The sequence below is a fragment of the Micropterus salmoides genome, unplaced genomic scaffold (genome assembly GCF_014851395.1).
Source record: "Micropterus salmoides isolate LMB-PRFRI ecotype aquatic unplaced genomic scaffold, ASM1485139v1 Ms_hic_scaffold_16, whole genome shotgun sequence".
In the NCBI taxonomy this organism is placed as follows: domain Eukaryota; kingdom Metazoa; phylum Chordata; class Actinopteri; order Centrarchiformes; family Centrarchidae; genus Micropterus; species Micropterus salmoides.
The window spans coordinates 8,406,329-8,419,629 of record NW_024040707.1 but is presented as its reverse complement, the minus strand read 5'-3'; the positions used below and the strand labels follow the sequence as shown (position 1 = coordinate 8,419,629).

At 41.1% G+C, this 13,301-nt stretch overlaps 1 protein-coding gene across 1 annotated transcript in view; it reads left to right on the top strand.

The window, feature by feature from the left end:
- Window positions 1-13,301, top strand: part of plxna2 (plexin A2) — a 178,383-nt gene that overhangs the window by 141,839 nt on the left and 23,243 nt on the right. Inside the window, exons 18-22 of the mRNA XM_038722831.1 lie at window positions 3,226-3,465; window positions 3,865-4,008; window positions 4,564-4,798; window positions 6,649-6,791; window positions 7,989-8,257. Of these exons, the coding sequence (XP_038578759.1) occupies window positions 3,226-3,465; window positions 3,865-4,008; window positions 4,564-4,798; window positions 6,649-6,791; window positions 7,989-8,257 (1,031 nt within the window). The remainder of the gene's footprint in view (window positions 1-3,225; window positions 3,466-3,864; window positions 4,009-4,563; window positions 4,799-6,648; window positions 6,792-7,988; window positions 8,258-13,301) is intronic.

Genomic DNA, 13,301 nt, shown 5'->3' with positions numbered 1-13,301 from the left:
ATGCCAGTACTGTATTAGCAGTTGGTTGGAACAGCAGGCAGGCAGGAAAATAGACACAGTGTAGGAGTAACAAAGTACAGGAACAGCAGAACAGCCAGTGACTAGCTATTGAATGTTAGCCTCCAGATGACCTTTGACTCTGTGATCCCTCACATTTCTCCTACGCACATCTCCACAGCCAGTGCATCTTATCCCTTCTTCCTCTCTCACTCTCTCCCTCTGTCTCTCTCACTACTACCGTGGCCAGAGACCTTTGAATTGTTGAGTGGGTTGTTGCAGCACAGTAGATCATGGTAATGTATTCAGCCAGAGGGGTTGGAGTGTTACTGCCTTAAAACACCCTGGCTCCATCCAACACTAGAGAAGGAAGACAGATGAGGCCAAGATTCCAATTATTTTCTCTATTTGTTGACCTCAATTCACTTTATCAATGCTGAACAATGTGTAGCTTCTTTCTCCACATGGCCTAAAGGAGTATATGTGCTATTGTTATATACTGTTTTTAATGTGATTTGCTAGAGCTAGAAAACATGTTGTTTGGAATCTAAACAGTGTAATGTTATGACTGTATATTGCAGCATTCTACTGAGAAGTAGATGGAGTGGTAATCTTATTATTTAGTATTTAGAAATCCTTATAAATCCCATTGTAGTGTAAACATAAAGCGCTGTAAATTAATAAAAACTACTTCATTATATCTATCTATTGAAAGGCAGAAGTCATCCAAATGTGTTATGGTGCTTTGAAATACAGATATTTATTGCCCCACCCACAGAGGAACCCAAATACCCCATTTTCTTTATCAAATCCCACAATGCCATTTACCCATCAGAATTTACTCGCTCTTCGCTTTGGATTTACATACGTCACACTCACTGCCATATAGTCTGAAAAACATCCTACATTATAGCAGCCATTTTCTATCCTGACAGGATTCAGCAAAGGAAAGGATTTATTTAAGAAAAAAGAGAGAATAAGAGGAGAGAAAGGGAGGACACTGTAGAAAATACCCCCACAGTATCCATCTCCAGCAGAGCAGATGGTAGTCAAATCTGTAGTTGACTTGCAAATGTCTCACTATTCCAACGTGACAGTCACGAGGTTGCTGCCGGAGCATCTGGGCCTGTCTATATAACATGTCACCATGCCAACGGTAAGAAAGCAAGCCGTATCAAACTTAACTTGAACTCTTCCATTAAACTATTTAATTCCCAGACACTGATCAGGACAACATATGAGTGGGTAAAAGAAATGTTACATTCCTAAATGCTGTATATGCATTATGGGAAACAAAACACATTATTAACTCATTATTAATAATTCAGTCTTTTCTACAAAGCACTGAGTCAGTGTTATACTGTGACCAACAATGTTATCACACGTTGTTTTACTAGTTATTTTGTTGTGAGTGTGTATGTATGGCTTTTAGATATGCATATTTAATTTTTAAAACAACGCTGTTCATATTCCATTAGTTACTTCTGGCTTACAGTGAAGTGACGCCCATGCATTCACAGAACCTAAACTTGGTGAAAGTATGTCAGGAGTCCTATCTGGTTGTGCTATCTATTTTTAAAAAGGGCTTATCTTCTCGCTCTTGTCATGCGCTGCTACTGAAGCTTGTAAAGTGGGAATTCTAAAGAAAAATGTCACAACACCAGGGAAAGCTACTACAGAACATTCAGGCCTTTTAGTACAGCTGGTAGTTGTATTCCTCCTATACGTTGTGGTGACAGTTGTAATGTTGGAATCGTGTTTCTTTCAGCCATAAGCCCGGATTTTGCAAAAACTTCCAATCAGCTGACAATTTATATTGAGCTGAAGCATTTCCTCAATTTATTGTTTAGTCTACTGACAGAAAACTAATCACCAACTATTTAGGTTGAATCCAATAATTGTTTATGTAATTGTCATACAAAAATATCAAACATTGTTTTGTTTAAGCTGCTCAAAATGTTGCTTTTCTGTATTTTATGTAAACTGAATATCTTTGGGGTTTGGACAGTGGGTCTGACAAAACAAGACCTTGGATGATGTCACCTTTGGCTTAGGAAATTGTAGCACATCTTTAGTTTAGTTTAGTTTCTTGACTTAATAGGCCAAACCATTATTTAATTAACTGAGAACATAATAGCACTGGTAATAGTCAACTGATGAACTGATTATTAAAATAAGCATTACTTGCAGCCTACCATCTCACATACAGTATAACCAAGTTCTTGAATCAAATTTTTTTGTTTATTTAGATCTTTACAACGCTCTACATGGTAAATTCACACAAACACTCTATAGTCTATATCCAAGAGCAAAGTGAATAAGGAAACCAGTCTCTTCTTCCACTTCGACGGCCACACTCCCTCAACTTGCCTTACACCGTGCTGGAAAAATATAATTGGTGTAGCCTACACAGAATGAGTTTGCATCGATCTCCCTTGCTTGCTCCTGAGCAGCAGACAACAGGTAGGAGGCATGGTAGTCACTAACGTTCATCAACTTTGATGATATTTACCTCTAATTAAGTTTCTTCCCCAGAGAGAGAGCTGGGAGGGAGTGAAAGGAGATAAAAACCTCACTGAGCAGAGTGCTGTGCAGCAATCAATTCTCTCTCCCCTTCCCTCTAGAGCTGAGCCAGGGAGGATGGATGGAAGACAGGTCTCTCATCTGGGAAAACTGGAGAGAAGTAATAAAAGAGCCATAGCTCAACCTCTACCTGAGGAGACAGAGAAGCAATGCCTCCTTCCTTTGTGGTTGTTGTCCTCCAGTGTTTTTCAATGACGCAGTAGCAGAAATTTATTTTCAATTTTATGGAGGCTTCCTCTCCAATAAAGATGTATTTAATGACAGACAATAAATCCTTTTCTCTAAAAAGAATTAGGATTTTATATGCCAATAATTACGCCGCTGTAGGGTTCATGTTGATACCAGTGTGTTTCAGTTAAGATCACACTTTTAGGTTCTAACCAACAGAAGGGTTTACAACAGACCAGCTTGAAACTTGTTTTATTTGGGAGCCAAAGAAAAAGAAAACCAAACATTTTAGCTGTGCTGAACTGTCTGTGTTTATCCTGGATGACAGAATCACATTTCTTGTTTCATTTCAGGGAGCTCAGCTTACCATAGCATGATGTGTAGACTGTTTGACTGTAACACACCCCCAATAGAACCTCAAAAAGTGGATTTTCTCCCTAACACATTTTTTCTCCTGTCATTGTTCATCCTCCCTAGGTGTGTAAAGTATTGAACACCACTAGTATGAACTGCTTCGCTCCCTCCCTGATGGCAGAGTACCATCCAGGTGTGGATACAGTAAAGCATGCGGATGAGTTTGGGTTCATCTTCAACAACGTCGCGGCACTGCTCGTCTACAACAACACCAATCTCCTCTACTACCCAAACCCTTACTTTGAGCCCCTCAGCAACAGTGGTGTCCTGGAGCAAAAACCAGGCTCACCCATCATTCTCAAGGTACTGGAAATACAGATTGGTATGCTTTCAAATCTACAGAACATTTACAGGTTCATCCCCCACAATATACTTATGACAGTGTCCCTGGGCAAGACACCGACTCATCTTCTTGAGGAACTTGAAAGACTTAATTGAGGAATACATTTAATTTTTTTTGTCCTGATTGCCAGCTGTTCCCACTTAATGCTACTGTGAAATATATCGCCTTGTTTCATCTCAGTATGTATTCACATTTGGCCACAGATGTGCCCAAACCAAGGGATCTAAATTACAGTGTAATTAGGGGACATACTGGCTTCGCAGGTTTTAAAATGGTGTGATCTTCATTGAGCCATATGTTTGTGTGTCCGCGTTTTCTCCTAATTTCGCACCCTGCTGTCCAACTCCACATGCCCACAGGGCAGAAACCTGGTTCCCCCAGCATCAGGAGGGGTGAAGCTGAACTACACTGTGCTGATAGGAGAGACTCCCTGCTCTGTAACTGTGTCTGAGAGCCAGCTGCTGTGTGAGCCGCCCAACCTCACCGGACAATACAAAGTCATGGTCAGTATGGGTAATGGTCTGTCTGTGTTTGTGTGATTGTTAGTGTCTATCTTCCAAACTTTCTCTCCCACTCTGTATCCATCTATCCCTGTATTTGTGATTTCTTCCTCATAAGAGTTGACCTCTAAACTCTATTATTCGTGCTCTCATCATTGTTCATTCAGCTGAAGCAAAGAGGTTAAAGGGAGAGCAGCAAGAGTGTGCTGTAACTGTCAAAAGGTTCTGCCAGTATCCACTGCAATTATTTTTAGTTTCCTGCTCGCTTATTGAGTGCAAGCCCCGGACTATTTCCCTCTCAACAGCAGCGTGTAGGTGGCCGCGTGTGTTTGCACTTAGTATCAATTTCAGCAGACAATATTTACCTATGTTTTGGCAGGATTTCTGAAACTTGGCTTATGCATTGCTGTGTGTAGTTATAATGTGATATAGATCTCAAGACCAGTGACTGGATTTTGTTGAAACATTAGGAAATGTCTGTGTTTATTATTTAAGGAATTTCTTAACTGCACTGATTTAAGATCTGTTGTGATTATGTGCGTTTGTGTCTCTCCACAGGTTCAGGTAGGCGGTCTCCACGTCTCTCCGGGTGCCGTCCACATCATGTCTGACAGCCTGCTGACCCTTCCGGCCATTGTCAGCATTGCAGCTGGTGGAGGCCTCCTCCTCATCATTGTCATCCTCGTCCTCATCGCGTACAAGCGAAAGTCACGTGAAAATGACCTCACCCTGAAGCGCTTACAGATGCAAATGGACAACCTGGAGTCACGAGTTGCCCTAGAGTGCAAAGAAGGTTAGTGTTAGATAATATAGTCTGTGGTTACATCCTGAATGCTGTGGAGTAGAATAGATTGTAGCTTGAGTTTGATTATGAGTCTACTTTGCTCGGAATATCCCATTTACAGACAGTAATTTCAGAGGCTGCTCTATCACTCATGTAGCTGAATGGGGCCGGTGAATGCATTTCACTTGTGCAGACTGTAATCACATAACAGGCAGAAATATGTATTTGTGCATATAGTAGAGTAAGTCAATTACTGGTGGTCTGTGTATGTTAAATAATGCAGTGAAAATGTCTCCAAATCTGGGTCAGTGAGTCATCCTGGTTATATATCACAACACATAGATTAAATCAGTTAGCCCTGAATATGACCCATCTTGTCATGTAGTGAGTCTTTGCAGTTCTTACTGCTTTCTAGTTTGCATGCTGGATACATACTGGCATATCTTCTCATTAGAGTAACCTCAACTTCCTCCCAGCAAGAGACACATTATGCTTATTACATTTTATTTCAGACTTAACTGGAGAGGTAATTCCACATTTATCATTTTAAGCTGTGTGTGTGTGTGTGTGTGTGTGTGTGTGTGTGTGTGTGTCTTCGTATATACTTGTGTATGTGTTTGTGTGCGAGAATTCTGGTCAAAACTGAAGAACAAATGCCATTGAGCATTTCATCCCAAGTTGTCAGTGTCACTGCTAGAGTATCGGACACACAGCTGCTTTGAAAGACACTCCTCCCTTGTGTCTCATGGTTAAGAGAGGGCACAGTAGTCCATCTGACCTCTGACATTCTACCCAGTGGAAGGACCATACATAACGTCAGACTGACCACTCCAAAACTGTAGTTCACCAAGAGCAACACTGAGTATATGAATGCTTTCAAATAAACACTGGTTGGCCCCATGATGTCATCACTGGGGTCATTATAGCCATTCACTGAGATAGCAAAAGTGAGATTTATGTTTGAGAGTGTTCAAGGGATTTCATCATCCAGAGAGGAGCTTATTATTTATCCCCTCCAGCCACCCCTGATCGGCTCTCCCAGTGTTATTATGCAGTTAAAAAAACATCCTATTGCTACAAACTTCCAGAATGGTTAAATGACAGACAGATAGACAGACAGGCTGGCAGATAGACAGAGCTGGCAAACAGGGGGAATCAGTCACACACAGGCACCCTTGGGAAAGGAGAAGATTAATGTTTTAACCATTAGCAGTGGCCAGGAGTGTACTGCCCCGCAGGGTGGATTTAGATGGGTACCTGGGTTCCTCCTTATGAGTATATACACTCCATGTGTGTCTGTGAGCCCATGTGTTGGTGTGTAAACCCAGGAGTCACAGGAGAGCAGGGGCCAGGAGGTGAGGGCTAAGACTGGTTGGAGATGGGGAGGGTTTTAGGGGACTGCTGCTGCTCCTGTGATAGGCTGCAGACAGGGAGCCTCCCCAAGGGCGGCAAAGCAGAGCAACAGAGCTGTGGGCCTGAACAGGAGTCAGTCAGGATGGAGCCAATTAACTAGTGCTCACCTGCAGCCTCACACTGAGATGACACAAACTCTTTGGGGCCTTAGCTACAGCCAATTTACTGGCTGGTAGATAAAAATGAGTGAGAAAGGGAGGTGTGTGTCAAAGAGAGTGAGCTCTGTGTTTTTAAAGGGAGAGATGTGAAATATTGAGTTTCTCTGACACGAAGACTAGATTGGACTTTAACTGTCTACTTCATCATCACTGTAGTAAACACCATGAAGATAAGAAGGATTCACATATTTGGTCCTTGGGGATTAAAGAACGTTTTTATTCGTATGCTGCATGTCTCAAGTATTCCCCTTCAACTTGTCTCTCTTTCTTGTCTTCCTTCTCTCCCAGCCTTTGCTGAGCTGCAGACAGACATCAATGAGCTGACCAGTGACCTGGACAGAGCTGGTATCCCCCATCTGGACTACAGGACATACGCTATGAGGGTCCTCTTCCCCGGGATAGAGGATCATCCTGTCCTCAGAGAGCTGGAGGTAACGAGAGACAGAGAGAGAGCAAGAAAAAGAGAAATTCGAAAGAAGATAACTGAGACATACAAGCATGTGTTAAGAAAGGGCAAGAGAAAGTCAAACTGAGGTAAAAAGAGAGATAGAGAGGGAGTGTTGTGTCTGCCCTTATCACTCTCCCTGCAGGGCAACCTCCATAAGCGGTGAAGTGCTTGAGGGGGAAAGGATACCAGTGTGCCACTTATCCTTTCCACCCTCTGGTCTCACGCTCATACACACATTAGCAAATCATGCTGAGCAGCATATACACACACACGTATGTACACCTCACATGCAAGCTCCCACATGGAAAACAGGGTCCCAGCACAGGGCTATTTCATCCACCAGTGGCTGCAGTATGAGGGGTAATGAAGTGTATAGTTCCCAATCCTCAGGCAGGACTGTGGGTTCCTCCATTGGGGGAAAAACTGGCTGGTTAACACTTTTCACTCCTCTTCATGAGACCAGAGTGGGGCTGGTAAATGAGTTTATTTTATGTGGAACACAGAGAAGGGTCCGGAAGATGACATTATCAGCAATAAAGAGATGCATCATGATAGAGGTCCACCATTTTATTTGTAGATTGTGTGTGATGCAGGATGGGATTGTTTTACCAGGCCTGGTTAGGTAGAGGGGTGGTGGCTTAAATCAGACTTGCCCTGTGTGGTATAGAAGTCAAAAGCAATATGTGTTCACTTCTAAGTACAGTGATGTTCAGTAATCTGCATAAGATAGGCTTTTTCTGTGACAGATTTTCTTATCAAAAGGACCCAAATTACATATGCAAAGTTTTGACAAACTATGATGTATACTCACACAAATACAAAGAAAGTACGTTTTGTTACGGAGATGGACTCAGGCGAGTTATTGACAGGCAAGTTATTTGACATTCAGCTCAGGGTACAGTGCTTTTTTAATAGACCTGGGTCAATAATTGAATATCTTCTCAGTTACTCACTGTGATTGGGAACTTTTCTCTGCCTGGATTGAAACATGAGTTAGGCTTTTGTTGCCTTTGGAAAAATCTTTGTTTTGTATGAGAGAAGGTCAAGATGAAAGTTGAAGAGCAGAAATCATTTTCCAAACCTCATTACTATTCAAATGATTTCTGGCCATTTATTAGTCAAATAAATGCTGGAAACCTTTTAACATTAATGCATTAACCTCCATCCCTCTTCTGTCCAGGTGTCTGGGAATGGCCAGCAGAATGTGGAGAAGGCCCTGAAGCTGTTTGGCCAACTCATCAACAACAAAGTGTTCCTGCTCACCTTCATCCGAACACTGGAAATGCAGCGCTCTTTCTCCATGAGGGACCGCGGCAACGTGGCTTCACTTATCATGACAGCCCTGCAGGGGCGACTGGAGTACGCCACCGATGTCCTTAAACACCTGCTGTCAGACCTCATCGACCGCAACCTGGAGAGCAAGAACCACCCCAAACTGCTGCTGCGCAGGTAGCACACTTTAAGATAAACATGACGATAATGTCATGTAGTAACATAATGGCTTGCTTCAGCTGGTGTCATCTGAATTTAAAAGTAATTAATTTAATGTATTGATTAAACTTGTGAATTAGAATTACAGTAAATATCTTAATATCTTTTTATAGCAAACAGTCAACAAAATAAAACTTGTTGTTAGTAACTAATTGCGTTGACATTAATATTCCTGTTTTGACTTTGAAATGATTAAAAAGAAGAAAGAATAACATAAAGTATTATAAACAAACAAATTATACACAATGATATTCAGAGAAGTCCCTTAATCCTCAGTAACACGGTATGCTCTGCAAATCTATTGCAGTTGTTTGATTTGATTAATTTCAGTCCAAATCCATTTATATACCCTGAGGATAGTTATACAGATACCGAAAACACTGTCCTCATTTCAAAAACTTGTAAAGCCAAGGCTGTAGGATGTTGGTACATATAGACAGATGGACGGGGATTGATTTAGAGCTGTATGTTCTTCCCTCTATTTCTTGTGGGTGGATGCATTCAGATTTTCCCCTGTGTTGCAGTGTAGACACTTCACAGAATAAGGCATGAGTGCTAGAGTACATCTACAGTACAGTATGGTGAGATAAAGGCCATGCACTTTTCTCATCATGAGAAACATCTGAATTCTATGCATAATTATGTATTCTCTCTCGTGCTGTCTCTCCCCTGCCCTCTCTCAATGCCAGTGTCAGTCTCACTTATCCTCCAAGCTCGGCCTTCTTATAAAACATTCACAAGTGGTTCAACTTAACTTTTTTCCCTCTCTGTGTCTCCGGTGAACATTGTTTTCCGAGGGAGTTGGGGTGATGTGCTAAAACTTTAAACACCTGCCAAGTCCTTGCCCAAGTGTCCTCAGTTGCTTTGTTTGCTATGTATGTATAAAAACAGATTAAAGGATTGGCAAACAATACTCAAAAGGTACAGAATGTATAAACCACATTCCTGTGAACAAGCTTTCTGAAAGCCTGGCTGCTCTGGGTATGATTTTGATTAAGTTTACATGACTAATAAGCCAAGACAGTGAGAGCAGGCAGCTGCTATACTTTCAAACAGCACCTTCATTCTGATGTTAACGTTCCGTTAATGTCTATTTGAAAAAACGACATTAGTAATAATGCCAGACAGAAAAGACTGCACATATAAGTAAACAGAGAAAGGGTTTGAAAGACAGAGAGTGAAGTGGACTGAAGTGACACAGCATCAAATGGACCTGGATTGAGCTGTTATTTCACATGACAGCAGGGCCCCTTGTCACCTCTAAATTTTCATTATCCTCTCTTATTAGGAACACAGTGGTGCATAATCCTTCGGTCCTGCCGTTGCAGCCTGGAGGGCTAAATGTCCTATAGCTTTTACATTTCACTCCCCATTTTTGTGAAGAATTTAAGGGATTATCGATTTGACATGGCTCTTTGCTGTTGTTGTCTTCCTCATCGCCTATTTAGAGAAAAGCCGACAGTCAAGCCAGCCAGCTGACTCTAGCACACACGTCTATGATGATAGGCAAATTGAGCTCGTCTCTAAGAAGTAATTGTGTTTGTGCAGGACGTAGAATGAGGCTGCTCGGCTGTGCTTTGTTGCTATTTTCCCCTTTCTTTTGTCTTCTGTCAGCTCTCCGCAGTCCGGTATCATATATAATGGGCTAGTGAAATCCATGCTATAAGAACCTACTCTCTTTTCTGGTATCAGTGAATTAGTGGTATGTAAACCGATCCTAGTGGTTTGATGTTAGTGTTAGAATACACTATCCTAATTTACTTATGCAATAAAGCTGTGTTGGCTATATGTAGGGGTCACTCTGAGTGTTGTTCTAGATGGATTAATAGTGAGTTCACCAAAATGACATGACTACAGGAGAGATCCAACGTACTGAAGAACCTCAACGTCACCCAACCCACTTCCTATTCTCATTTATATTACAGTGGGGGGAAAGTACATCCCAAGGCATCCCAAGAGTCGTAGCGAAGAGCTTTACTTCTCTCGCCACTCAGCTGTCATTGAATGCTTTTCTCTAGAGGGGAATATTTCCACAAGCTAGCACACTCAATTTTTTAAAAGAAAACCATAATCACAGACAAAGATACAAATATACTTTAATTTGTCATGGCATTTTAGCATGTTATCCTCATGTTCTCTCACTGGCCTGCAATAGTAATCAAAGTTTAATGTGTACAGTGGATCAAAATTATTGTTTATTAAAGGCTCTATAGGCTTCTAAATGTCTGTTATTGTCAACAAAAGCCATGAAAAGACCACAAAAAGCAATGCATTAGTTTGTCTCTCAGTATTTTTGAACCTCCCCAGCCTGTATGTGGCACTCAGCCCCAAACCCATTTATTCTTACTGAAGACGTGAATCTTTTAAAAAAGTCACAAACGTATACTTAAATTTTTTTTTTCACACTTTGGCACTGTTTTTAGCAAGCGTTACTCTAACAGGAATAAATAGGTACTACTTTTAGCCATATATTTGGTGCTCTTGTAAGTATTTACAGCTGCGGGTCAGTGTATGTGGGGGTTGACTAAATCTAAATAGGATGGTGTCAACAATGGCGCAGAAGTATAAGCTATAAGCTTTGTCTACACAGGCAATACAGTACTTGTTACTTCTGTTAGGATGGGATGTCTAGGATTCAGGAGCAGACAAGGAGGCACAGTTAGAAACAGGTACAGGTTTTATTGAACCACAAGGGGGAATGGTGCTTTGAAGTTCTCTGTGGGACTGGTGCTGAGAGCGGGCAGACAGGCGAGGGGCTGGTCCAAAAAAACACTCAGAAAAAGATCAAAATGAGAAATTCAAACAGCAGACTAGGCAAAAACTCTAAGGCTGGCCATAGCGTGTGTTACCACATGGGTGAACGGATGATCTGGCAGAGACTGGTTGGAAAGCTGGGGTTTAAGACAGGAGAGGTGATTGTAGAATCTGCTTCCACCTACTGACAAATCAGCTCTCTTGGAAAATGACATCACCATCTGTAGGAGATCCAACAGACTGTTTAATAGGCTGCCTTTATGCTTGCTATGGTGATGTGGAGAAAATTTTATATAGCGATATCCTACAGAGACTGATTGAAAGCCTTGTAAGCTACTATTGTACAGGTTTTTATAGTATGCCTACTTACTTTGCTTTGAAATGTGTTTTATATTTTTTATTTGCTCCACAGTCCGTTTCACACAGCCAGTCACAGCCGTTAAAATAAATGGGTTTCATTTTTCTATGTGAGGTTGAATATTATGGGCAATTTGGTAGGGATATTGAAATTAATTTTAATATGAACGTAGGCTATTTATTTTAGGTAAGTAGCTATCTTATAGCCTATCACAGAGACCAGTCATATTCCTCCCCACTTTTTGCGATGTGAGCGCAGGTAATGAGGTGAGTTTTCAGTAGCCTAAATGTTGAGATCCAGTCTTTCAACCACTGTTTGAGCACATTGTATGGCATGAATGGAGTTTTTGTTTCATTGCTTTATGAAGTTGATATAGAACAATGTTTGGAACACTTTTGAGTGTGTTAGATGAATTAATCTCATTTTTGAAGTGGTCAGTTCTTAAAAGATAGGCTGTTCAGTGCCCAATACTTTTAATGTGGAAACACCGACAGACAGCCGAGCTGAAAGAATATGGCTAATATTTTCTTAGGCGCCATAAGAACACATCAAATCAGCGGATTATTATGAACCAGGTCATTTAGGCATTCAGACTGTCTGCAATTTTCTGTCTCCCTGTGTGTCAGCTGCAGCTGTGTACTTAGACTGTCGTATTTCTGGAGTGTTACAGTTTGCTCTTCGTTTGTAAAATATGAAGCTCTGATTGATGCCAGTAGATTTGTTCATGTCAGCGATTGGTCATCATGAAGGTACAAGCCCCAGGACTGGAGAGGTTGCTAAACCATGACAACTAGGGTCAATTGATTGTTGGTTTGGGCTTTTTTTTGTCCGATTTTACTGGTAGGAACATACAAAATATTACCAGACTTGTAATTTAAAAGATGAAAACTAATTAGAACCTCCTGTCATTCTTAAATTGATTGACAGGTATTTTGATGCAAAGACTGACACGAGACAACAACTTTCCCATGTTTATTTGCAGTAAAAGTGGATAGCATCCATTTAAAGCTTTACAGTAAGTAGTGTTCAGAGTATGTGTATGATATAGTGTAAGTGCGTATAAGAGACTGTAGGTACAGTGTGTGCAGAGGAAATCCAAGACAGACCGGCAGTGTGGTACAACGTGGTTGCTCCAGCAAAGCAAGGTGTCCTTAATTATTGAGCCCCATTCTCTGCGGTAAGCTCCAGTGAGAAAATGGAGTACCGTGCCATCACTAGCCACAATACAGAGGGGAAAGGGACGACAAGAGCGAAGACGAGAGTAAAAACTGAGGGGAAAGGTTGAGAATGTGGAAAAAACAGTGGAGGAGTGGGAGTCAACGATGGAATTACTAATAAACATATTAATTCAGCAAATTAAATGGAGGTTCTGAATGCTTTCCACAGAGAAATTTCCACGTTACGTGGGCAGCACACTGAAGATGCTGCATGTAAACTTGTTCTCTGATTAACATTAACACTGCATCTCCGCCTGCCTCTCACCATCTCTATATGCCTTCAACATGCCTTTTTTTCTGTATTCCTCTCACACATACTCTGCCTCTCACATGGGTGGATTATCTCCTGATTTCATATTTGAGTGTTTAATTGCTGATGTACTATCTATACTTTATTGTGAATGATAATATTAGATTAACTTATATCAGTCGCCAGTCACTACACTCTTAGCTTAATATATAGTTCTAACTATAGGTATGGCTGTAATAATTTCCGATTTTTTGATTAAGAAGAATGTGGCTCTCTCACCTAGTTGGCAGGGCTGAAAAGGTAGATGGAATGAAATGGATGTTAAAACAACATCATTCTTCTTCACTTATGTTAAGTGTCTGATTGCTACATCTGTTGACAGTAGATTTGACTTTGTAGCACCTAATATGCTTATCGTACGTC